This window comes from Hypomesus transpacificus, unplaced genomic scaffold (genome assembly GCF_021917145.1).
Source record: "Hypomesus transpacificus isolate Combined female unplaced genomic scaffold, fHypTra1 scaffold_65, whole genome shotgun sequence".
Classification (NCBI taxonomy): Eukaryota; Metazoa; Chordata; class Actinopteri; order Osmeriformes; family Osmeridae; genus Hypomesus; species Hypomesus transpacificus.
The window spans coordinates 282,520-308,910 of record NW_025814037.1 but is presented as its reverse complement, the minus strand read 5'-3'; the positions used below and the strand labels follow the sequence as shown (position 1 = coordinate 308,910).

General features: G+C 40.9%; 1 protein-coding gene and 1 pseudogene across 1 annotated transcript in view; one reads left to right on the top strand and one right to left on the bottom strand.

The window, feature by feature from the left end:
• LOC124466113 (receptor tyrosine-protein kinase erbB-3-like) overlaps positions 1 to 26,391 on the top strand; it is a 147,506-nt gene that overhangs the window by 53,442 nt on the left and 67,673 nt on the right. The window contains 9 exon segments of the mRNA XM_047017791.1: positions 4,638 to 4,693; positions 12,687 to 12,828; positions 12,927 to 13,040; positions 13,161 to 13,278; positions 13,358 to 13,431; positions 13,523 to 13,613; positions 13,951 to 13,959; positions 14,149 to 14,351; positions 14,661 to 14,793. Of these exon segments, the coding sequence (XP_046873747.1) occupies positions 4,638 to 4,693; positions 12,687 to 12,828; positions 12,927 to 13,040; positions 13,161 to 13,278; positions 13,358 to 13,431; positions 13,523 to 13,613; positions 13,951 to 13,959; positions 14,149 to 14,351; positions 14,661 to 14,793 (940 nt within the window).
• On the bottom strand, positions 19,203 to 19,348 carry LOC124466131 (annotated as a pseudogene).

Below are 26,391 nucleotides of genomic sequence, written 5' to 3'. Positions count from 1 at the left end.
GACAAAGGAATGACAAAAATAACAATAAAATGCTTGAAAACTCAATGTATTGATGTAAACACCAAACAAACAATGAATACCCGGAGAGCCTGGAATATGATCAAAATATACTCCGTAACCCGTCGAGTCAAACGCAGCCAGGACATAGTTAAATCGATAAGAACGGGGCAACTCAATTCTAACTTGTTCTACAAATGGCTGAAGTACTCAGCTCGGCAAGTAAGTCAGGAAACCTGTGTAGCATGTTACAATGCAAAAAAGATTCCACAGGTCAGGCCCATCCCAGGCAGTGCATTGGGGTCCTGTGCGGACTTAGACCAGTGCTTTGCTTACTGTACTATGTACATGGCGAATAGAAAATACCAAAGTATGAGTATGGATGAGACGGTCTGTCCGCGCAAACTAGATGAAACGTTAAAAGAGGGCGATTATAGTGCGCCACCCCTGGTTAAGATCCCGCCAACTCTAATTTTTCCATTTTGTATAGTAAGGGGTACGGAAATAGAGGATGTGATTAAACGCTACGCTTTAACTGACTCCAAAGGATTAGTGAGTTGTAAACAGGAAGTATTTGGCAGACGGTGCGCCACAGCAAACACGGCTACAATAAAGTGCGAACAGCTGGTATTAGACGGTGAATACATTACCCATAAAATAGAATCCACAGATACTGAACAATATCGCATACCTAGTTACGCAGAAGGAACCATTGGGAGATATATTTTGGTTGTGCGAAGGGGACGAAAGTCTTGATTGATTGATTGAAAATTAGGTTAGAGCCGGGATGGGAGGGTATCTGCACCCCAGTTATGCTAACTGGAAAAGTAACAGTGTTAGTACCGCAAAGCCAAGTACAAAACAAACAAAAAAGAGACACACAAACTCAGTGGAAGACAGGTGACACGGTATACATCTCTTACGACCAAATACCGGTCGGAACGCCCACTGAACATATGGCCATAAGTAATGACTGGATAATCTCAGGACGTATAGCAGGCTCATTGCCCTTTTTCGGTCAGGTAATAAATGCTCAATACATAGCACGTAACAGCAGATGGATAAATTACTTATGGTACAACCAACAACGATTCATGAACTACACAATAACTGCCCTAGAAGGAGTAAAAGAACAACTACATGCCACCTCACTGATGGCCATGCAAAATAGGTTTATCATTGAAACCATACTAGCAGAAAATCAGGGAGTTTGCGATCTCATTGGTGAAGAATGCTGTACCGTCATTCCCATGCACACCGGGGAGGGGGGGAATCTTACTAAAGCTCTGATTAATCTAAAAGAACTAAGACAGGAGCATGTAATACATTCCAATTGGAAGACGGGAACAAATGCGTTATGGAGCTGGTTGACAAATTTAACGTGGCCTAAATTACTGAGGGGGATAGCGATGGCCGTGGCAATGATTGTAATAATAGTGGTAGTAGCTGCATGCTGCATATTGCCATTGGTAGCGCGACTGATAAAAAAGATGGCAGGAGTAATAACTGGACAGTTTCCCGTACAAGTATATCCGAAAGGAGAGGAAAGTGATGAATCACTGTATATGGTTCCCACTAACAACCAACTCGGTTTAGAGATTTACACAGAAATGAAGGATTTAGGGGAGTCACCAAAATTCAAGTATAAATCTAACCTGTATGAGCTAAACCATGGGGAGTTTGGCAAATACTAATCTTGTGTTATGTCACTAGATGAACACGGCAGACGACCCCAACCAGAAGAATGACCAAGGCAACCCAACCCCCCGGCAGACGACAACTTCATCCATGCCATCCCCAACAAGTCAGAAACCCCCAACTCCAGGTCTAGATTTACGTCAGTTAGTGTCCCCGGTTTCATCTGTACCAGATACCCCAGAGAGTCCACCCCCATTGACCCCTAGAGATGTAGACATGCGTCCCCCAATCCCCATACCAGTGTGTAGAATTATCGCTGTAGGAGAAGAAAGTCAGGTTCCCAGCGACCCCAGACAAAGGAAGTGGCAGATCCAGCCCATAGACCTGCCTCCCCCTCAGGTAGACGAGTTACAGCTGCTGCAGGATCTTCCACTTGTTGACCTTGGTCCTCTGATCGCACTGGACCAAGGCGTGGGGTGGCCAATCGATTTCAGTCTATCAGGACCATCATCCAGTGACCAACCACCATCATCCAGCGGCCAACCACCACCTCCAGGAGACCAGACCAGACCAGGTGGAGCGGAGGGCCCAACGGCGAGGGAATCCACGGACGACGCGGACGAGGGCCCTGATGACGAGACGGATGACGACGCAGACGACGAAATGATGATCACCGGTTCCTGGACCACTGAGGCCATACAACGGATCGGAGACATGTCACGGGCTAAGTTTAGGAGCCTCCAGCAACGTGTGTCCCGAAGGATTAGACAACGTCTCGCTACTGCTAGAAAGCGAGGGCAATCACTTCAGCGGTGGAGAGTTCGCCGCCAGGAAGACACTCGTCAGAAGGACGAGTGTCTGGCAGTTCAGCACCATAATCGGGTGCTGATTCGCGAGAATGAGGAGCGCAGAGAGACGATGGACAGATTGCAGCGGGTGTGGGGAACCTCTCAACGCATTTACCCGCCAAACCCGCCACCACGTGGATAGTACGACGAAGGGTAGTTGGACTCGTTCTCCATCACCACGAAGAACAAGTCACAATTGATTCAGTGTTATGGACACCATACAACCTTACCTCACAATCTACCTCAGTGTTATGGACACCATATAACCTTACCTCATAGTCTACCTCAGGTTTATGGATATCATACCACATTACCTCGCAGTCAACCTCACTGCATGTCTTCAAACTGATTTTTGTTGTGTTGTTGTCAATGTATTGTTTGTTTATGGTTTGCTGACCCTGCAGTAATGTTGTGTTGATGTCATTGTTTTGGTTGTTAGCCTCGCATACTGCAGGGGGACATTTTTAAACGTTGCATGACCACGCTGCTAACTAGCCCATCATATAACCACTAGTCATTGGGTGGGAAATGGTAGTAAATCTTCATGTGGCAACGAACACCTATATCTCATATGTCACGACCACTGGCTGGGGTGATATGTATAATCAACGTATATTCATACACTATATATTTTATACTCTTCCTTTTTTACCATTTTTATCTTACACTTACGAGACGGACCAATTTTGTATAAGTAATCAGGACCTCAGTGCCAAGCTTCCGAAGTGTGGATGGTGGATGAGCGGGATAGTACAGTATGACAACTAGCGATGACTCAGTTTGTCTTATATACTTAGGTAGAGGCTGGAACAGATACTCATGTCGCATTATGAGCATAGTTTGCCCTGATGTCCTGCGCCATGTGCATCATTGGGGCTACGGGGAGTTTCCGTCACCCATAACCCTTTTACTTCACTCCCCTGCTATGTGTTGCTATAAGCTGATAGCTTATGCGAGTATTGGGCGATAGGAAGACCACCAGGCCACCAAGGTAAAGCTTCGCACATGATGACATTTATGCACAAGATGAAAATTGATAATGCATAGGTCTGCATTACTGTTTATTACCTCAACTGCATAATGGAAGAGAATGGTCTTGTTATCAGTTGTGTTTTACGAGCTGACAGTATTCTCACATTTACATGTCCATATCATCTTTATGTAACTACTACTGTTTTATTTGATAGTTGTAATCTCATCCCATCATTAGTAACGATGGGACTTTGCAAGTCCCAAAGGGGGGAATTGATGAAGAGAATTACGTCACCCTGCTGAAAATGATGGAGATGGGTTACATTTATGGAACTATCTAATTGAAAAGTGAATGTCTCAATTATTCCTTATATTATACTCTAAGTTGTATTATGGGAAATGTGATGCTAAGCTCTGACTGAGTAAAAACAATAGAGGTGTGAAACGTTGGTTTTAGCAAAGGAAGATAGGGAAGTACCACGCTAAGGAATGCAGAGGCCTAGCCGTAAATTAGAACGTACACATAAGGCCAAGCTGCAGGAAAACTCCTCCAAACCAAGATAAGTGTGCACCCAACACGAGCCTGGACATGGGCAGATTTATGCAAGGACAGAGATGCCAACGTGACCCAGCTTCTGTAATCAGAAACCCTAGTATAGGGGCCAATTGGGTGACAAAGCGTAGAAATGGTCATCAACAGAAAGGTACCAATATTGTGAGGATGCATAATGTATCTGTGACCAACTGTATTGTACCAATAGCAAAAAATGACACAAATAATAGGCAGAAAATACAGTATAAAAGGGACTGTCCGGAGAGAAACGGACAGTCTGCTCTTGGGAGCTTACTCACTTGGATACCTTTTTTTACCCTGTGTTGGAATAAACCTTTGCATCAATACTCTGAGTTTCAGTGCATCTGTTGGGACTTAGCCTGATTTTTGACTGGTTTGGACTTAGAATAATTTTCAACGTTGGGACTTAGCCTGATTTTTGACGGGTCAACACTTAGAATAATTTTCATCGTTTGGACTTAGTTTATTTTTCACTTGTCTACACTTGGAATAATTTTCAACCTTTGGACTTAGTTTATTTTTGACTTGTACGGACTTAGGATTTTCCTCACTTCGACACTCTGATTTATTTTCACTATACACGGGAACTGGAATAATTATTTACGACAGGGGCTGTACGGGACCCCAAAACATGAATTGCTTTATGAGTCCCCCACTCCTCTCTGTCTCCCTCGCTGTCTCCCTGTCTCCGTCTCCCATCTTATCTCTCTCTCTCTCTCTCACTCACTCATTCACTGTTGGTGAACATGTTCAGCTGGTAACTTATCAGAAGCCACTTCAATAACAACAATGTGCTTTATATGGCAATATTGTTCACTCACATAGTACAATTAAAGCCAACTGCATATAGTTGAAATGAATTCAGAGAATCCGTTTTGATAGAACACAACATAGTGAATGGACTTTGTCCAGTCCAATTGTTATATGCTGATATTTAGACTACACCAGCAGTGAGAGACAACATCCATGTGGTTAGCTACAGTGGCGGATCTAAGGGCAGCTGCCACCCCTTTAGAAAATACTTGCCACCCCAATCTTCCCATGGAAAAATATTATTTGTACATTACAGAACATTTTTATAAATAATATTTGTGTTTAATTTAAACTAAATTGTTATAGTAAGTAAGTACATTTCATTCATAAAGCACACTCCTAACACAGCAAGGCTGACCGAGGTGCCGAACAAAAGCACAACAATAATTATACAAATAAATAAATAAAAAACAACAAACGACAAAAAACAACGAAAAACAACAACGAAAACGAAAACAAAACGGTCAACAACAGCAAAACAAGTAACATCAAAACTCAAGAGGCAGTGGGAAACGCCAGTACTTATAAGTGGGTATTAAGCCTGGATTTAAAAACAGATAATGAGGGAGCCGCCTAATAGAAAAGGGGAAGCTGATTCCACAGCCTAGGATCAGCACCTGAAAAGGCTCTATCACCTGTGCGTACAGAGCGTGATCGGGGAGTGTATAAAAGTAGCTTGTCCGCAGACCTCAGTGACCTAATGGGTGCGTGCAATTTTAAGAGGTCCGAGATATATGAAGGGGCCTGTCCATTAAGAGCTTTAAAATCAAACAATAACATTTTAAAACATATTCTAAACTGGCCTGGAAGCCAGTGCAAACAGGCCAAGACTGGGATAATGTGGTCAAACTTCCTTGTGTACGATAAAATTCTGGCAGCAGCATACTGCACCATCTGAAGATGGGAGAGTAGGGACTGGGGAAGACCATCATAAAGGGAATTACAGTAATCTAAGCGTGAGGTGATAAAAAAGCATGAATGACACTTTCAAGGTCTCTAAAAGACAATGCAGATTTAACTTTAAAAATCAGTCACAACTGGTGGTTTGCTGCGTTGATGTCAGTCATGGCCGATCAAGCGCTGTTTGCTTACTTTACTTTATTTATAATTTAACTTAGTCTTTCCGTTAGTGAAGAGGCTGACTAAAACCCTTTCTTCAACACATTTTTTATTTAATTAAACTTTTTTGAGCGTTGGAGAAACTGAAGGTGTCCGAATATTCCAAAACACGCGTCAAAGTTGTCGTGTGTGAGTCTGGCCAATCATGAATTAGCTGTGTCGTCACTTGAACCCGTGCAGTTGCTCTTGAGAAAATGCGCTCGGCTACACAGCCGGCAGTTCCCCTAATCGATCTCATGGTACTTTGATGGCAACGTCACAGTGACGTGTCCTCGGCGCCGTCTCAAGTCGGACAAAAAGTCTAACCAGAATGCACTTTTTCAAGTCAGCCGCCTGCAGCCGGCTGCGGCGCCGCATGAAGTCGGGTCATGTCGAACGCACCTATGATCTCAGCTGGGATATGTGCGTAGGTGTTTGCACTGACGGGGCGGCCTCGATGACCGGTCGGGTCCTAATGGACCGCGCCATCTTTCCAGACCGACACGTCCGGTCTTGCGCAGAAGCTTGTTCCTAGCTCCGAAACTCGTGCAGGCTTGCAACTAGCTGTAAACGTCATACTTTGCGACAACCAGTAGCAAGCTTGTGAGCTGGAGCTAAGGCATTGCAGAAAACTGTCAGAATGTGGTACAAGTCCGATCAAAAAGCAGATAGCCTACATGTGAACTTTACGAAAATCAATACTATTAGTACTGTAGTAGCCTATTATACGTGCAGGGCCTATACGTTGTTCTTTTTGCTTTGTGTTTATAGTTTAACTGCTTATGTATTGTGTAGGATAAATAAACTGTAAACCTGAATATCTGGCTACGTCGTTGTTCTAGCTTTGCAAAGCAAATTAAGCCTATACCTTTGTTACTATTATAATGATGATGAGTGTTGTTTACTATTACTAACTTATTGTTAATGCCATCGTTGTGGTGTTAACTGACTTAAAGTTCTAACAATATAACAACCATAACAATATTGACGTTATCAGACATGATTTGTTCATCTTTGTCTTTGCCTCAGAATAACATGTCAACAATATATAATGACGCCGTAACATGCCACAATATTATAACTAATTATATTAGGCTATAATTACGTTTGTCATGCCATGAGCATAATAGCGTTCATAAAAAAATTGTTAAATCTGCTTTAAAATAACTGAAATTAACTCTACAAACAACCGTCATGTATGTGCAACCATTTGTAAAACGTGCTATAATAAAAGCAGGCAGCTGTAGATTATCAAATCCTTTCTCCTTGTTCTCATTCAGCTCAGGTAAATCAGCGATTTGCTGATGCTCCCTTTTGTGCTCGTTCATTGTTTGTATCCGCGAGCATGTTTCCAGGCAACTTTTCTTGACGTAAACAAATAAATGGGCTGCTAGTTTACCCATTTCGGATTGGTTTCAATCTAAGCAAAAATCAGGAAAAATTATTCTATGAAAAAGCTAGTCGTATGAGCCAGGTTCGAAAATCGAACAAAAATTATTGGGGGAGATAGTTTTAGTTATGTTGACTGGATTAAAAACGACCGGACGAGTCGGTTTGAAAATCGGAAATGCAATACCACCTACATCCACCGGGGCTGTTGCCTCAAGCCGAGAGTCGAGGGGTGGGGGCTTGGTTCAAACGCGGTTATTCACTACCCTCTGCAGTGAAATGGGTTCAGAACACCAGAGTCTCTTACTGCACACAGAAGTCAGGTGGTTATAGAGGGGGAGAACACTGGCCCGTGTTTATGAACTAAGAGAACAGCTGCGGGCATTTGCGAGGGACCATGACCTTCCTTTCAAAGAGAAGATGAATGATGACTTTTGATGGCTTACTTAGCTGACATTTTTGCCCACATGAATGAGCTAAATGCGAAAATGCAGGGGAGGAACGAAACAGTTCTGTCTGCAACAGACAAAATCAATGGATTTAGGTCAAAATTAGCTCAGTGGTGACAAAGAGTGGCAAAAAAAAACATAGACATGTTTCCACTGACAGCTACCAATACTACTGACAAGTCTGCAGTTTTTTTTATTCAATATCTGCACATTTATCCGCCCTGGAGAAAAAACCTGAGACCTATTTCCCGCACAAAAACGAGGAATTTGATTGGGTTCGAGATCCATTTCACTCTCTTTCCACTGAATCAGCCGCGAGATGCCTGTCATCAAGAGGACAGGATGAGCTTGCTGAACTGCAAATGGACCGCACACTCAAGTTGCAACACAGTGAACTGTCTTTGGACACATTTTGGCTGCGTGTGGGTCAGGAATATCCCTCACTTTCAGAGAGTGCTATAAATGTGCTGATCCAATTCCCCACCTCCTACCTCTGTGAACTGGCTTTCTCCTCTCTCACATACATAAAGAATAAAGTGAGGCAAAGGCTGTCAGTTAAACAGGACCTTCGTGTTGCACTGTCCACAATCCCTCCTTGCATTGACAAACTCTGCAGTCAGAGACAAGCCCATTAAGTTGAAGTTGTCTGTGGAGACAAGTATAACTATATATTTGTGAACTTTAAATTGAAGGTTTGTTCTTGATTTGTTTTGTGACTGCCAGCTAATTTCTCAGTTATTACCAATATGTATTTTGGCTGTGATATAGTCGTGAAAGGGACAGACAGAAGCTCTTAACGCTTCTTAGGAACGTTAACGCTCTTAGAACGCTCCTAAGAAGCTCTTAGCGTTAAGAGCTTCTTAACGACTCTGGGAAACGCGGCCAATGTCTGTTCATATTCTGTTCACTATTTATTCAAAAGTTCTATTAAATTAGTTGAATTAAAGAGAGTGGTTCATTTGAATATAACAACAATTAAATAAACCTCACATTCTCAATGTAATGCCTATAAAAGCAGTTATAGCCTATTTAACATATCACAAAGTAAAATCAAATGGCATTAGTACAAATATCAAATATGACACAAAGGAGGTTGAGAGTAATAAGTACAAAATAGGGGTGCCGTGGATGGAGAGAGATATGTTTAGGGGTGCCGTGAGCCAGAAAAGTTTGGGAACCACTGGTCTAGACACAGGTCGGTAATTGTTCAGGCTGGCTTGATCTAAATTTGGTTTCTTAAGTAGAGGTTGAACAGCAGCATGTTTAAAACAAGCTGGGACAACTCCATGATCCAGGGACAAATTTATTATTGACTGGATACTAAATCCAAGTGATGTAAAAGATGATTTCAGAATAATCGCTGGGACAATATCATGAGGACAGGAGGACGGCCTCATACCACTAACTATGTCACTGCGAGCAAGAAGGGAAACATGTTGGAAACTAGAAAGAACATTAGAAACAGCAACCAAAAGCAGAACATTAACCACAGGGGATTTATGAAGAGAAGAGCAAATGGTTTTAATTTTGTCAAGGAAAAAATACATACATTTGTCACAGATTTCACCAGAAGGATTGCAGAATTAAACGTAGCAAATAAAATCTTAAATCTAGTGAGTCGAGTGTGTATTAATTAAATCTAAAAGGTATCTTAATCTAGCCATTTTATGCTGGGGACACACTAAACAATGTTTTTAACCTTATAAGATTTTCATATTGTGAGAGACCACAAACATGAGGACAAAAAATCCTAGGATTAGACGTTTTGCTCCTACAGTGTGTGGTGTGCCATGATTTGACAAAGACAGCAAACCACACACAAACAGATTTCCAACCCGTGTCCCGACTGTTAACACAAGAAATCTCGCAAAATCTGTCTAGACTTAAGAATAAGCATGGCGGACTATATGCTCCATATTGTACTCCATTTAGGTTAGATTAGTTTATAGGGTTGTAACAGGTTTTTTTTTTTTTTTTTTTTTTTTTTTTGTGTATTAGGGTTAGTATAGCGTACTATTTATTGTTATCTGTAATTTAGGAAGTTTTAGTGTTAGGGTTAGTATAGTCGTTTATTTATTGCTATCTGTATATTTAGGAAGTTTACTTATCTAAGCTCAGCATAGATGTAAATTTGTTCTGTGTACTTATATGTTATGTTATGCCAAGTGCTTGCGTTGTCTTCTCTTAAGAATTTCAGTGCCCAGTCTAACCTTGTGTTGCTCTGTGCACCTGACAAATAAAAGACTTGAACTTGAACTTGAACTTGATATGCAGGAAGAAATTGCGATTATTGTGTTTTGAATGATTTTCACCGAAAATTCACGGGTTTTCTGTTGCCACAGATCAATTCCATTTAACTTCGCAGAGCCGCCAGCCACACCGGGGGAACAAGCAGGCGAAAGCGTTGGATGGGGGAAGGGGTGTGATAGCATATCTGTAGTAGATGAAAGTTAGTGAATGAGTGTGCCTGGGTTGGCGCCTTCGCCTAGGCCACAATCAGTCAGATTCTCAGGTCGCAGATAGTATTTCCATGGAGACATCCTTGGTCATGATCCAAGATAGAGACGCAATCCACAGGTGTCTTTGGGAGGGGGAAGGGAAGAGACTACAGAGAGTCTCACTGCAGCGCTCTCCAGGGGAGTTGTTCCAGCAACGGCCTTGGCCAAGGCCTGAGCTAGTTGCTTCGGAGAGTGACGCGGAGAGAGTCTCTTGAGTATATACAAGACAATACTATAGAAGCCAAGCAGGAAAGGTTAGGGGAGGGAAAAATGCGACCGCCTTCGTCGAGAGCCAAAGAAATGACACCACATATTGCGAAGTAATACTTACATCGTCGCTTCGCAATATGTGGTGTCATTAAGGGTGTGTGATATCGTGGTTAATAGGGCTATTGCTTTGAGACAACTCCAAATACGTGATGAGTAGCCTACATTCGGGTAGTGTCTACGGTAACTTGTTGATTCAGAAGAACCAAAACAACATGTTGCCTTAGCTTCCATTTATTATGGCGTGAATGGCTGTAATGTAGTGCTCACTACATTTTTTCAGAATATACAATTATGAAATGAATTGATTTCAAAAGATGTAGTGAAGAAACAGTCAGCCAAAGGCTACACAAATCACATAGGAAACAAATGTTTCCATGTTGTGTTACACGTATTTTGATTGTATTGTCTGGGTTAGCAGCAACATTCTTAGTATGAATTTTTAATATGTGGTGTCAGAAGGAGCTTTGATGTTGTGGTAAATATGGCTATTGCCTCCAAACAACCCCAAATACCTGATTATTAGCTTACATTCGGGTAGTGCCTGCGAATGTTTCATTTTGTCTCCATTTAGTCTAATGTAGTGGGCACATAGCCTATAGGCTTACTTTCATATTTGCTGCAGCAAATATGAGATCCGACTTGAAAATCGCCAGTAATATGTTTGTGAATTTGTGACGAATCTGATGATAGAGGCAGACTGATAGGTGCACGCACAGCCAGGGAACCAGTTAAATTGGGAACCAGTTGGGACGTAACACAGGCCCGTAAGAGCCAAATGTCTGGCTCACGCTGACAGCTTTAACTCTATTCATGCTTCCAGTTTTAATGCAAATGTCTGGCCCACGCTGACAGCATAGTCGCGGGAATAGCGCGCAAGCCCAATTTTTTGCCTGGTTTTCCATCGTTATACTTCTCCCGCTGCTCCCGATGGCCAGTCTGCTACTGCGGAGCTGTGCCACGGTGGTGGATTTTTAAGTCATATCAATTTAAATGCTCCTGCTGTCAGGGGGTGCTGCAGCACCCTCAGCACCCCTAGTTCCCGCGGCCATGGCTGACAGCTTTAACTCTATTCATGCTGCCAGTTTTAATGCAAACTATACAGAAAAATCTGACTAGCGCAAACAAAACATTGCAAGCATGTTAACATCATACAAGCACTTGGTTTTAACTATGTGTAAAACAACATTGGCGCAAGAGAGCGCAACAGCTGCCTTGTTACACGTTTCTTGGAAGCTTGCAAAAGCTAAGAAGCTATTTACCGATGCCGAGTTAATTTATACAATGTGCAATCGACATGGCTGCCTAAGTTTTAAACCAGAGAAAAAAGAAAAAAAGTTGTTAAGCTGTTCGCTGCAAGTTCCGCTGTCGGCTAACACGGCAACCCAAAGAGTCGAAGTTTTAGCGGAGGAGGGTTTTCTCAGTCTACTCACCGATTTGAGGTGAGTAGCATTCTCACTCAGCAATAGACTCGTCCTGTGACCGAACCGACATGGAACAGCTGTCTGTTGTGTTTGCTGGAATGTTGCTGACTGTTTGCACAGAATATGCTCCAGGGGCATTTCATAATTAAATAGTCGGTTTTGGACAAATTTTGTTTCAAGAATATATTTTTCTCGTGTGACTCCGAACACCACTACTAATAATTATAAAATCATAATACAAGTAACATCCGCGCATTAAACTGTCGCAAAAAAACTAAACATGTTGGCCCTTGGCTTGGCATGCCTGACCAAATCTGCCCCTTTCGGAAATCTAATTGGGGAACCCTGGCCTATAGGCTACTCGTGCATTGCTTTGTATCAATGTTCCCGTATCAAGTGCGGCATATATATTCCAGTACGGTTTATACTCACATTACAAACACAAAGCTCCCATTCTGGTGGGGTGCGGTTTATAGAAAATGCGGCTTATTTTCTGAAATATACGGTAGTTGGCCATTATCTGGAGCTTATCGGCCTTCTGTACTGGTTAGGAATATGCTTACACTGTTGTTATGTTGGTCAGTATTGGGTCAGAAAGTTTTTGCCTGCTTTTTTATGCAAACATTTAAAGTGTAACTTCTTCATGCCTGTGACTTATTGTGGCAATTGTCTTATGTGTGTGTGTGCTTGTGTGTGTTTGTATGTACTTACATGTGCAGGCATGCCGTCATTTCAACGACACAGGGGCCTGTGTGCCACAGTGTCCCAAGACCCTGATCTACAATAAGAACTCCTACCAGATGGAGACTAACCCTGACGCCAAGTATCAGTATGGGTCCATCTGTGTATCCCGCTGCCCTTGTGAGTACCTGTGTTTGTGAGTGTTATAGTATTTAGCATTTATCCAACTGTGCTTGCAAGGCTCTTGGTACATTTTTCTCTGCCTCCCCACCCCCCAGCACACTTCGTGGTGGATGGTAGCTCATGTGTGAGTGGTTGTCCCCATGAAAAAAAGGAGGTCGAGAGGAAAGGCCAGAGGCAGTGTGAGCCCTGTTCAGGACTTTGCCCCAAAGGTAACACACACACCCATGAATGCCATAACCTAAGTGTAGTCGGTGTTAGTAGTGAATATATTAGAAACACCAAAATCCCACAAACTACCCAACAAACAAATCATTGGCTGTCCCTTGTAGCCTGTGAGGGTACAGGAGGGGAAAACAGAGAGACGGTTGACTCCAGTATCATTGACAGCTTCATTAACTGCACCAAAATCCAGGGCAGTCTGCACTTCCTGATCACAGGGATTCTTGGGTAAGTGAGTTTAAAGGTGAAGAGGACAGCAATGTTTTAGTCTGATGAGTGATGCAATTGAAGCTGAGATGTGTTCTAGCGATGAATTTAAAAAAATCCCACCTCTGGATTCTAAGAAACTACAGATCTTCAGGACTGTCACAGAAATAACAGGTAGAACTTAATTAAAGTAACATTTAATCATTTTGAATGTTATCTGTTTTATATTTGCCTAAATGTTCTTTGTCTGCTGTTTACCCACCAGACATCTTAAACATCCAGTCGTGGCCAAAGGAACTGAAAGATCTATCGGTCTTTTCCAATCTCACTACAATACAGGTGAGGTCCCTTTACAAGTAAGTCTGGTGTGTGTGGTCACGTGTGTGTGCGCATTTATCTATGTGTTTGTGTGTGGCTGTGCGAGAAGAGGATCATTTATGATGTCCTCTGATCCCATTATGCCTTTGTAGTTAACCTTGTGTCACAGAATACAACTCGCTTGTCCAGCTTCCTTGGTGTTTGCATAACTAAATCCTGCTTTTGTGTCAACAGCTCATGTCAGGTCCCCTGTTTATGCATGTTATGGGTGTCTGTAATCTATTGCTTTCTCTCTCTATGTCTGTTTCTTTTTATATTTCCCTTTCTCTCTCCCTATCTCCCTCCTGTTCTCATCCCCCTGATGTCCCTGTGCAGCATTAAGAGGTATGGCCTATGTGTGTGTAATCCTGTTCTAAGCATGACTGTATGGTGTAATCAATATAGTCTCATTAACCTATTAATAAATCACTGTTTTACTTGCTTGTATAATGTAGAGAAAGACAGGATCAACTTTTCCATCTGCAGCGTTTTTTGACACCATATGCTAAGTTGTACGTCTCCTCTCCTCCAAAGGCGTTTCTCTCTGATGGTAATGAAGGTTCCTACCCTCACCTCTCTGGGCTTGAGCTCTCTTAGGGAGATCAGTGACGGGAGTGTGTACCTCAGTCAGAACCCCAAGCTCTGCTATTACCATACCGTCGACTGGACTCGCCTGTTTGGCAACAGCAGCACCAAACTCAATGACATCAAACTTAACAGGCCTCTGAAAGAGTGTGGTAAGATCCTGGACCCAAAGGATTGACTGGGAGGGGATGATGGGAAATGTTTTTAGGGATAAAAAAGGGAACAACATGGTTTATTGACTCTTAACAAAAAAAAGTTTGGTAATACATTTATAATCTTCTGGCGTCGGGCATGCTGGAGCAGCTTTATGTCCTTGTGAGGAGCAGCCCCACATGGGCACAGGTGTGCCCATGCAGCACCTGCTAGAACAGAAAAAAAGCAGAGGCAAGCTGATAGACCCATAGCAGTTAACATAAAACAAGTGTCCTTGTGTTGATGATGTGTGTTGATGTTGTTCACAGTGGAGGAGGGGCATGTGTGTGACCCATTGTGTTCCGAGGCAGGCTGCTGGGGTCCAGGGCCGGACCAGTGTCTTTCCTGTAGGAACCATAGTCGCCATGGCACTTGTGTATCCAACTGCAACTTTTACACTGGGTCAGTGTGTGTGTCTGTTTGGGTTTGGTTTGTAGTTGTATGCAGGGCCGGCCCGATTTTTAAGCAAACTAAGCACCTGCTTGGAGCCCCCGTGGCCACCAGGAGACCCAAAAGTGGTTGAAATGTAATTTTTTTGTGTCAATGGTAATCATACATTACTAGCTAGTTACTACTAAAATGTAACAGTAGCTAGATTAAACCAGTTAAAATCGACATTTCCCTAGCTAGCTAGTTAGCTTGCTATCATACAGGTATATCTAGGTGGATTAAAGATGTCAACGCTATTTTGGGATGTTTAATCAATCAAATGTTAACTTTCCTAAAACAAGATATGCTGGCTATGCTATGATGTAAACTAACATTACAGAAGTAAACAACATAGCTTAGGCACAGTGTTGGGGTAGTTACTCAGAAAAAGTAACTAGTTACTAGTTAGTTCTGAAAATTGTAACTAGATTACTTAACTAGTTACTGCATTTGAAAAGTAACTTCACTATTAGTTACTAATTGAAAAGTAACTTCAGTACTAGTTCAAATATTTAAGCAAATGTCGAAATTTACCGCAAAGATACATGGACAAACATCATGGCCCTTTCATCACTTTATTTTTCAATTTTCAATTAACGGCATCTCTTAGCCTTTCCACATAGTGTATTGTAAACATGTAAAACAAAATGGCATATAAAACTCAGCCATTCACTTGAACGAATATTAAGCCTGTCTACACTATCTGACCAAATAAATATGCCTCACTTTAAAATCTCATTGAGTTGACAGCAGTTGAAAGACACCTCTCGCCTGGACATAGAGTGCATTTTACTGTAATATTTTTGTCCTTTCGAGCAACAAAGTTAAAATAATGAGAATATCGTCACTTGCTGAACCCTCCTGTCTCCGTCTCATCCATTTTCCCGCTTCCCTCCTTCTACGCCAACTTAGCATCATGTGATACTGGGTTGTCAATAGGTGCGTTCGACTTCATGCAGCGCCGGCGTCGTCTGCAACCACCTGCAGCCCGGCTGACTTGAAGCAGCCAATGGCATTCTCAGATTCAAGGCAGCCCATGTCGAACGCGCCTAATGTCTACGCATCAGCAGCTATGTCACTCAAATCGGTCTCTGTGGCAACGGTGCCCAGACAAGCAAGCACACAGGCAAGCATGCAAACGCCACTAAAACTTTTCGGACCAGCAAAAATGGCTTGTTTAACACAGGAAAGCGCGTCTCGAGGTCTAGTAAAGTAGTGTAGTTATATATTAGTGTATTGCGTTACTTTACTTTGTTACCTATAATAGTAATATCGTTACTGTAATCCGTTACTTTCTAACTCGTTACCCCCAACACTGCTTAGGCATAGTACATCAGGGGGGTATTACAGGTAGTGGGTTTAACAAACCATGAACCTAACCCTGAACTCTGAGTTGATCTAGGACTTTTCGGTTCCAGAAAAGCTGATTTGAATTTGTTAAGTCAACTCGGAGTACGTCAACTCAGAGTTAAGCGTGGACATGAGGACTTTAAAGCCAACATCAATGGAGCTCCAATACTAGGATCCACCATGGCACCCGGCGACAAAAAACGTCCTACTTCACCACACTTCAGATATAAGTTTTATTTTATGTTTATGGTCAATCTAAGCACATATTCTGGAAAAAAGCAACACGGCTGTAGCAGCGTATACAATTGGCATGGGAAACAATTGCTGCCGATTCAATGCATGCATTTGAATGCAATAGCCAGCTGATACATTGAACATTTAACCCCACTGTCCGTTAATATTACAAGAGAAAAAGGTGGACTTAATAATTATAAAATAGCAACAGGAAAGGCGTATTTTGCTTGGGCCTATACGCTTGTAATTGTAGCCTCTACGTAACCTTGATTTGAATCATATTCGACATGATAAAAAGTTAATATCAATTGGTGCCTATTTCAATTTGTAGTAGCAGTTACCCCCAACAGAATGCTTTTCATCACAGGATGATGATGATGATGATTAAGAAGAGACATTGCTGCCGCAGAAATGTATGCAGAGAATAATGTATTGTAGCTACTGGTAGTTCTCTCCCCCATGTACTTTTATTTACAGGCTTGGGTGGAATTGTCAGTTACTCTGACATCATAAGAATAATGAATATAAAAAACGATTTGCACATTCTGATCCTGTTGAACAGAGCATGGATGCTGTATACAGTGAGATGTTCATTTAATGGCAGATGAATTCTCCATGTGGAACTGTGAAATATAACGTAATCTCTTGTATTCCCAGTTACATGTAAATGAGTTGTACAAACTGCACCTCATGCATCAAGTGCCAAAAACTGACCAAGAGATGGTGTCGGGTGCATGGTCAAAGGTGAACCTGTTGACGGTCCAATACCGCCCGCGTTACAGAACCGAGCCCTCCTCCTGCCCAAGTTAATGCGCACTCACTAAGAAAACACATATTTTTAGACTGCTACCCTTACAAAAAAGAAGTACATTTACATTTATTAATTTAGCAGACGCTTTTATCCAAAGCGACTTCCAAGAGAGAGCTTTACAAAGTGCATAGGTCACTGATAATAACAACAACAAGATAGCCCCAAAGCATTGCAGGTAGCCAAAAACAGAAGTACACATTGTGAACAACCAAAAATAAGTGCTAAAGGGAAGAAACCATAAGAGAATGTAGTTAAGCAAATTACAATTACACAACATGAATCTCATGAGTGCAAGTGTACCTGTAGGAAAGCAATACAAATAGGATAAAATAGAATACAACAGTTTAAATCAGCTACCACTAACCAACAAGAGCAACAGTCTAAGCAAGAGTCATTGTGATCAGGGTTGCCAGGTCTGTGTGACAAAACCAGCCCAATGGCCAATCAAAACCAGCCCAAAAACCAGCCCAGTATCAGAACTCATAATATGCCCCTGCCAAACCATATACACTGCTTTTAAAGTCCAACAGCATTGCTTTCATTGCCAAATCTGTTGTAATATCTACAAAGTAACACCAAATGTTTAGTATGCCAGCATTAAAAGCAGTTTTCAGGAGGTTTTCTCAGGACACTGAGAGCATTAGGCACGTGTGCACACGCACAGTGCGTGTGTGCATGCCCCATGTCCATGTGCTGATCTGGAGTCAGTTTGGTAGGATTTTGGCGTAAATAAATTATTTCATTTAAAATATAAATTTGTATTTAAAGATATTAATGTAATTTGCATGCAATATAGGTCTACCCGAACCAGCGGACAAAAAAATCAACCCGCGGCAACACTTCAAAAGTAGCCCAATTCCGCGGGAAAACCGCGGACCTGGCAACACTGATTGTGATCCTTGAGGAAACTAGCGTTGGGTTCAACAAACCATTCCTAAGTACCGTTGTACTCCCGGAACAAGTGCGTCTTGAGCCTTCTCTTGAAGGTGGAGAGACAGTATACTTCTAAAATAAACTTGAAGTATACTTCAAGTTTATTTTGTAAGTATACTCAGTATAAAAAGGTATGCTATTATCATGTAACTTAAAGTGTACTAGCAGTGTACTTATTTATATACTATTTTTGTACTAAGTAAATTGAATTGGCCCACTTTTTAGGTCATTTAGTACACTTTAAAGTACACTTATAGTGTATTTGAGGTTTACTTTTAAATACTGTAAAGTAGCCTGTGTAGTGCACTTTCAGTTCATAAAGTATACTTTCTAAAGTACTTAAAAGTATACTTAGGAATACTTTAAAGTAACCTGCATAGTGCACTTTCAGTTCGTGAAGTATACTTAAAAGTGCCTCAAAGTGTACTTTACAATATTTTCAAGTGCACCTTCAATTACTGAAAGTACTTAAAGAATAAACTTAATAAACGTCCATTCACTATGATCTACTAATATATTTAAATTAATGTTCAGGGGCCCCTGAAACGCCACTGAGCTTGAGTCAGTAGTTTTTTTTTAAGAAAAAATTAAGAAAAATAAGTACTGATCAATAAATATAACTTTTCAAAATAAAAGACAATCAACAAAGACAGTCAAATACATATACAGAATCCCCACAAGGGGGTACAGGACAAAAGCCGCCGAGGCGGCACACATATCGATTGCCCCCTAGGGGGTTACAAGTGGAAGTCCAAGTTCGACGGGGTCGATCCAGGCTTTCGCCCCGATGGCTCCGTCTCCCTCTCCTCCCGTCGTCCTCGTCAGTGGAGTCGAGCGACTGGCCCTCTGCCCTCAATCCCAACGGCTCCTGGGAAGGCACCATCCCTTCGCCACTTTTCCCAGGCTGCCCTTCGGTGAGGATCTCTGATCCTCTTGCGAGGATTCCAATCCTCAGGTCGTCTGGCCCTCCGTTCGTCCAACCCTCCGTCCGTCCAACCGTCAATCCCTCTAGCAGCCTGGCCTGCTTCTCGGGTAACCAGCAACGTTGAGCACCAAAGGGCCCAAAGCTCTGAAAAAGGGGACAAGTCCCCGTCTGGCGTAGGGGCCGAAACCCTATCAGGCATCAACGGGGGCGGGTCAATACCTGTCCAATGAAGAACAGATACTACACTTGTCTGAGCCAAAAGGCCGAGAAGCGATCACACATAGTTACACTGTAGATGTCTTAGCTGTAGGAAGCCAATTACTGTGTAAACTTAAGAGTCGTAATAATCCAGCTCTTCTTATGAAATGTCATTTAACTCCTGGTTACAATGGCGAACCAGCACAACAATGACAATTACCACGCAACAAAACACTTCATTCTAAGCAGACACATTTAAAGAACGAAATTCATGAAGTCACATTTGTATTTTGAACAAACGGCAAATTTATTTGTGCAATGCTTAATAGATTTTCCTAGACATGAATAATTAGAATGAGATGGATCTAAGAAATTTGACCTGTAATGTACTTTTAAATGATTTTGACTGTTTTTGCTGTATAATAATATAAAACATACATCCTACTCCAGAAGAAATGTACAGCCTAGTTTCTAAGCATACTTCTTAAAAGTATATCAAAAGTGAACTATTTTCAAAGCATACTTATAAGTACATCAAAAGTGAACAAATTTCAAAGCATACTTAAAAGTATATCGAAAGTGTACTATTTTCTAAGTATACTCCTTAAAGTATATCAAAAGTGAACAATTTTCAAAGCATACTTAAAAGTATATCAAAAGTTAGCTATTTTCTAAGTATACTTCTTAAAAGTATATCAAAAGTGAACTAAAAGTGTGCTGTCCATATTTTAGTATACTTATAGTATACTTTAATATACTTCTTTTTTGTAAGGGTACACATTCCATACATCATTGGAAAGCTATGATTATTGTGCTTGCATTGCTATAGTCCATTTCAAGATCAAATCGCAACAGCAAGTACAGTCAGCATCTTTGTCCGGTCACAAATATATAAGTTTTGCTCACCCTCTATGGTTCATGGTCCAGGTATGCATGGTCCAGGTATGCAAAATATCTCATCAAACTTGGTCTGGTTACATTTCCAAAGATCTAAAGTATCTAACCCTGTCATGTAGTTCGTCCAAATACAATGTAGACGTAGATGTAAATACAATGTATTTATAAATAGCCATTATCCTTTGTTTCATTATGCAAGTTAGCCAACGGAAGAAACTACTTGTTCACATAAAAGTGGTCTTGTCTCCGGTTAGCAACGGAGTATTCACAATATGAAGGCATCAAAATGTCAGTTGAACGCTCCCCTTTCGATTGACACCAAGATTGACCCAATAGGAGCTTCCATGCCCCGTTGACAGCCCTCTAAAGCCAACTAGGTCTGTGCGTCCCCCCCACACACACTTATTCTGAACAAATATCTCCTACTGGCTTCGACTGGCTCTGATATGAGCTAGTTAGCCTTGTAGCTTAGCGCTAGCTGTAAATGAAGATACCCCATTTGCTATGTATCGCTGGAGCCTTCAAAATAAAAGTCGATTGCGCAATATGGTTGATAGGGCTGGGGGGTATGATGGTATATACTGTGCAATGGTAGAAATTTGTCTACCGGGAGAGATTTGGCTATACCGTTTCAACCGCGGTATACTTTTCAGTGTTTCCCGCACAAACTAATTTGTGGCGATGCACCACAGAATCAACACCGGCCGCCACATATTGCGTTTCTTAACACTATTTAGGTTAAACATGCAGCAAATTCTTTCAGCTGCATTTCCTTTCCCTGCTCTCCCTACGTCTCTCTGTCACTTACGCGTCTTTCTCACATACATAGTCACAACGTCAGCACACGTTAGTAACGACGCATTCATTCGCCGTTCTAGTAAGACAGACAGCTACATCAGCGAGCATTCAGCATTAGCTTAAGATCTAGGAAAGTTCAAGCTACTTTTCGCTAGGTACCTACGAACATGTCTTAATCGAAGGTTCCCCTTCGTTCTTTTGATGAGAAGTCTCAGGAGCTAGCTACTTACAGTACCCGGCGTCATGGAGCCGACCAGTTCAAGAGTTATTTACCACTAGCGTTGCTACTTGCATATGCAGAAATTATTTGTTTGTGGTTGATTTTGTGAAGGTGTGAATAATTTTGGATGAATATTTAATATAATAAAGTTCTGTGTAACAAATTATTAACGAAGGAATTATTTTTAACCCCCCCCCCCCGTTGGTCTGAGGGCATTATGGATCCGTATTGCGCTGTGAGTACTAGGTCACAACGCGGATGACATGACTGCGCATCAGCCAATCGGAATGCTCGTACTAGTAACTTTGAGCCTTGTTTTTAACTCAAGTGTTGTCTCATGTGAGGCAGTTGTTTTTGTTTGTAATAAATAATCAAGTGTGATGATGAAGTACGGTATGGTAATATAGTACAATTTCTTAATTTAATTGACTATATTTACTATATCAATTACTATACCGTGATGTATGCCGTAACCGTGATATAAAATTACTCATACCGTGATAGGAGATTTTGGCCATATCGCCCTCCCCTAATGGTTGACAGAATCAGTGTTCTTTGTACGCCAATCCTGGGAATCAGATAAAGCACTCCAATGTGTTCATGCTTCAATTTTTGTTTCAGTAATACTAATGGGGATTTAGCTATTATATATGATAGTTCTAAGTACCACCTTTCATTACAGATAGCAATTATGAAAAAGAATACCTTTTTTACCCTAAGAATTTTACCTTGGTTACAAAGGGTCATTCTGGAGTCTCCAAAAGGCCCTTTTAGAAATCGCCTGGATGTACTCTTAGAAAAACATGTGGCAAATATGATGAGTGTTGTGTTGTATTATGTTTGACTTTTGATTTGAATTGGGTTAGGCTTTAAGCTGTGGTCCTATTCTGTCTTCCAGCTAACACCTACTACCTCTAGGCCTCTTCAGGCCTCTGTTTCAAAACAAAATCTAGGCGGAAATAGAAACTTTCACTTTCCTTGTGTTCAAACTTCTATTACTCAACACCAGTAGGACTGACAGGGGTCCTGACAACATGGGAAATAACTTCAGAGTGTCAGCTTTCAAAAAATTAAATTTTCATGCATGTACTCCAAATGGCTCAAGAACAGCTTTCAATTAACTTTGGGTATGCTGTTTTTAGGCACATTTAACAGGACTCTTAAGAAGTTAAAGGGGTAATAGGCTGTTTTTGGGGGGTATTTCAGACTGTTCCTTAAGGTTTTATGGTATGCTCATTAATATTTAAATAAGCTGCGCGCTGATTGGTTGGGTTTCAACGAATGAAGATGCGGAGCAAAAACCCAACACGGCCAACAGTACTCACTGAAACACCAAAGGTGGAGACTTGAAATAAAAAGGTGCAAATAAATATAGTGTGTACACAACACTGGTTTCAACAGATTGTCTAGATATCATTTGAAATGATAACGTTAGTTATTTCTACTTCTGTTGTAGAAGCAAACTGGATTGACTTAGGTGGGTAGAACGTTACAGCTAAGCAAACTATATCGTGATTCAACTCAGCTTCAGTTAGCTCTAGATGTCTTGCTGAAAAATAACCTGACAAAGATCTGGACAAACATGCATCGTGAATTGTAGATTTACATGTAATACGGGTTATTTATTCGAATGAAACACAGTCAGGAACATGAAATAACGCGTTAGCCCCATTGCCAATAAACTACATTCGACCTATGCTCTTGCGTTAGCAAGCTTAATTAGTTTATATGCCTACAGTCTAGGTGTTTTTCGCTATCTAGTTGTTCTTGCATTCCTTGCAAATCAGCGTTAATAAAAAGCAGATGAGCTAGAGTCTAGCTAATATTGACTCGACGGGCATGGCTGATGTTTGTCTATACCGTAGCTCTAGCGTAGAAGATTCCTGTGCAGTTCGACCCTCAATTACACATTTGCTCGAACCATTTCACCAAGGACGGTTTTGAAAACCTGGGACAATGTAAAGCAGGATTTGCTTTGAAGCTGTTGCTGAGAAGAGGTGCGTTCCAACCTTAGTTATGTTCATCACAACCGCAAACTGTAGGATGATTTTGTTGATACAGTTATTAGCAATGCTGACATAATCCTGTATCTAGCACCTGCCTTTCTCCAGTTCTTTCAAACAGATGATCTACACAGGCGTTAGCTATAGTCTTGACTGCTATTTGTTTTCTGGCAATTTTTCCGAAAACTTCCCTTCTAATGCCGAATACAGCTAGTCTAGCTAGAGTCAATTGCTAAGTAAGGTACGTTGATGTGTTGAGACACGTATTTACCATTCTACCTATAGATACAGGAGACGTTAGCATTGCTAATAACTGTTAGCGACAAAATCATACTCACAGCTTGCGTTTGTGATGAGCATATGGTTGTAACTGCACCTCTTTTCAGCAACAGCAGCTTAGCAAATCCTTCTTTAAATTGTCCAAGGTTTTCATTCAAAACTGTCCTCGGTGAAATGGTTTGAGCAAATGTGTAATTGAGGGTCGAACTGCACAGATCTTCTCATAGACAATTACATTACACAGCCCATTGAGTGTTTGGTTCCTTAGGAAGACTCTGAAAAGTGTCAGCATTCCCTGTACAGTCTGGAACACTACATTCATTCCCGTAGTCCATTTTCAATATGCTAGAAAAATGTTCTTCTTTGTAATTCTGTGGAAGTACATAGAGCAGCGCGCAGCAAATTTTGGGGCATGACAAAGGTACAGACCAGAGCCAAAAAAAGGTGAAGCCCCATTGGGACGTCGCAGCGGGGAATTTTTCAAGAACTACTGTTTCACAAGAGGTGAAACAAGAGGTGTCAATGGACTTCGAGGTTCACTGTATGTCCATTTTACCCACTGAACTGTCGTTATTCAACTGTGACGAGGTAAATTCGGTTCTGCAATCAACCGTCCCTTTAACTATACAAACAACCATCAAAAATCTCAATTTTGACAGAAAACCGATTTTCGATCTTTTTTGGTTTATAGCCAACAATGAGTGGCCACGACATCCGATGGGTTATTGCAAACTGCCACACATGTTTAAGAATATCAAAATGAATATCGATATCGCAATATTCATGCTCAATATCGCAATATCACATTTTGTCAATATCGTGCAACCCTAGTACATGGTCACAGGTGAATCATGTAAATTGTAGGAACAATAGCCGTTAATGCCATTGTTGGATTTCTATTTGTAGGTAATGAAGAAGACCAAATACAATTTACATTATCTGTCTTTATTTCAGTGCCAAAAAGCGTTTAGTCGGTTCAGAGTGCACGTCCACGGTGTGTTACATTAGCGATGTAAGGGCTGAGAATGTTGCTAAAATAAATTACAGATTGTGATGGGAAACGGTAACGTTAACTTAGGTATTCATCAGGGAATTAAAACACATCGAATCGCAGTCTTAAAATCCTCTCCCGGGGTATAAGTAAGCAAATAAAATTTTGTTTGAGATCGGTCGGCTGAACCAGGAAAGGATATCCCATGTCTGCCAAAGCTATTAGGCTCAGAAAGTGGGAGTGGATAGGAAGATACGCAGTTTTTCATGGAAAACCTGCTAGCGAGCAGGTTAGGTTTACAGAGTAAGTTACTATGGACACTGTCCCAAAGTTTTCATTACCTCTCTTTCTGGAATGGAAAACAGGGAGTATGCCTCTTTTCAGGGTTAACCAACTCAGCAGTCACATAATAATATCCTAATTAGAGAGGGTACAATTTTGGGGGAAATTGTGGGGTGTGCTTGCGTTGGTTGCAGATTTGTTATGTATATCTGAGTCCACACATTTGTTGATATAGGCCTACATTTCAACTATATGGAAACATGTTATGAGGTCGAACGGATTAAATGAGCGAAAACAAACACAATTTCCTGTCATCTGTCCATATGAGAAATGCCTATGGCAAGCTAACTAGTGCTAGTGCAGGGCATATTAGCCGTTTTCACAAACAGATTGACATAAAGTTTAGGCTGTGGTATTGAAAACAGCGACGCACCACACAAGCTTGAGTTTAAATACATTATTTAATGTGACATTACTTACTGTACGTGCAAGTCTTGAATTGCTTAAATGTATGATGCCCCTTACAAAAAAGAAGTATATTAAAGTATACTATAAATATACTAAAATATGGATAGTACACTTTTAGTTCACTTTTGATAGACTTTAAAGAAGTATGCTTAGAAAATTGTTCAGTTTTAATATACTTTTAATAAGTATACTTCGAAAATAGTTCACTTTTGATGTACTTTTAAGTATGCTTTAAAAATAGTTCACTTTTGATATACTTTTAAGGAGAATACTTCGAAAATAGTTCACTTTTGATGTACTTTTAAGTATGCTTTAAAAATAGTTCACTTTTGATATGCTTTTAAGGAGAATACTTCGAAAATAGTTCACTTTTGATGTACTTTTAAGTATGCTTTAAAAATAGTTCACTTTTGATATACTTTTAAGAAGTATGCTTAGAAACAGGAAATGGTATACATTTCTTCTGGAGTAAGATGTATGTTTTCTATTATTATACAGCAAAAGCAGTCAAAATAATTTTAAAGTACATTACAGGTTAAATTTTTTACATCCATCTCATTCTAATTATTCATGTCTATGAAAATCTATTATGCATTGCACATTGAATCTTTTTTGTTATTGAAGCTGTATCCTTAATTACTGCCAAAACATTCTGAAGCCCTATACTCTTATTCAAATAATTATCAATTGGAGTATTAATGGAAAAAAAACGAAAAAGCTACTTGAGAATTTGAAGGTTTTACTGTCAAGCTGACTGAAGAACGAAATAACGACGTGAAATAATGAAGCTAGTGTGGCTCATTGGCTAGTCAATTCCCATGATGCAAGGCGGTAAATAGTGTAAACAATTGCTGATAAGTTTGCCGTTTGTTCGAAATGCAAATGTAAATTCATGAATTTTGTTTTTTAAATGTGTCTGCTTAGAATGTAGTGTTTTGTTGCGTGGTAATTGTCATTGTTGTGCTGGTTTACCATTGTAACCATGAGTTAAATGACTTATGTTCAGGGCCGGATTAAGACATTTTGAGTAATTCCCAGGATGAGGCCCCTATATCGCCCCAAAGCACATCATGACACGCACACAAACCCACACCAGGTGCACTGACACATCAGTGCATTAAAGTCCACAGAGCCACTCTATAAATATGATCAGTTTAAACATGTGACTCACCATCATCACAT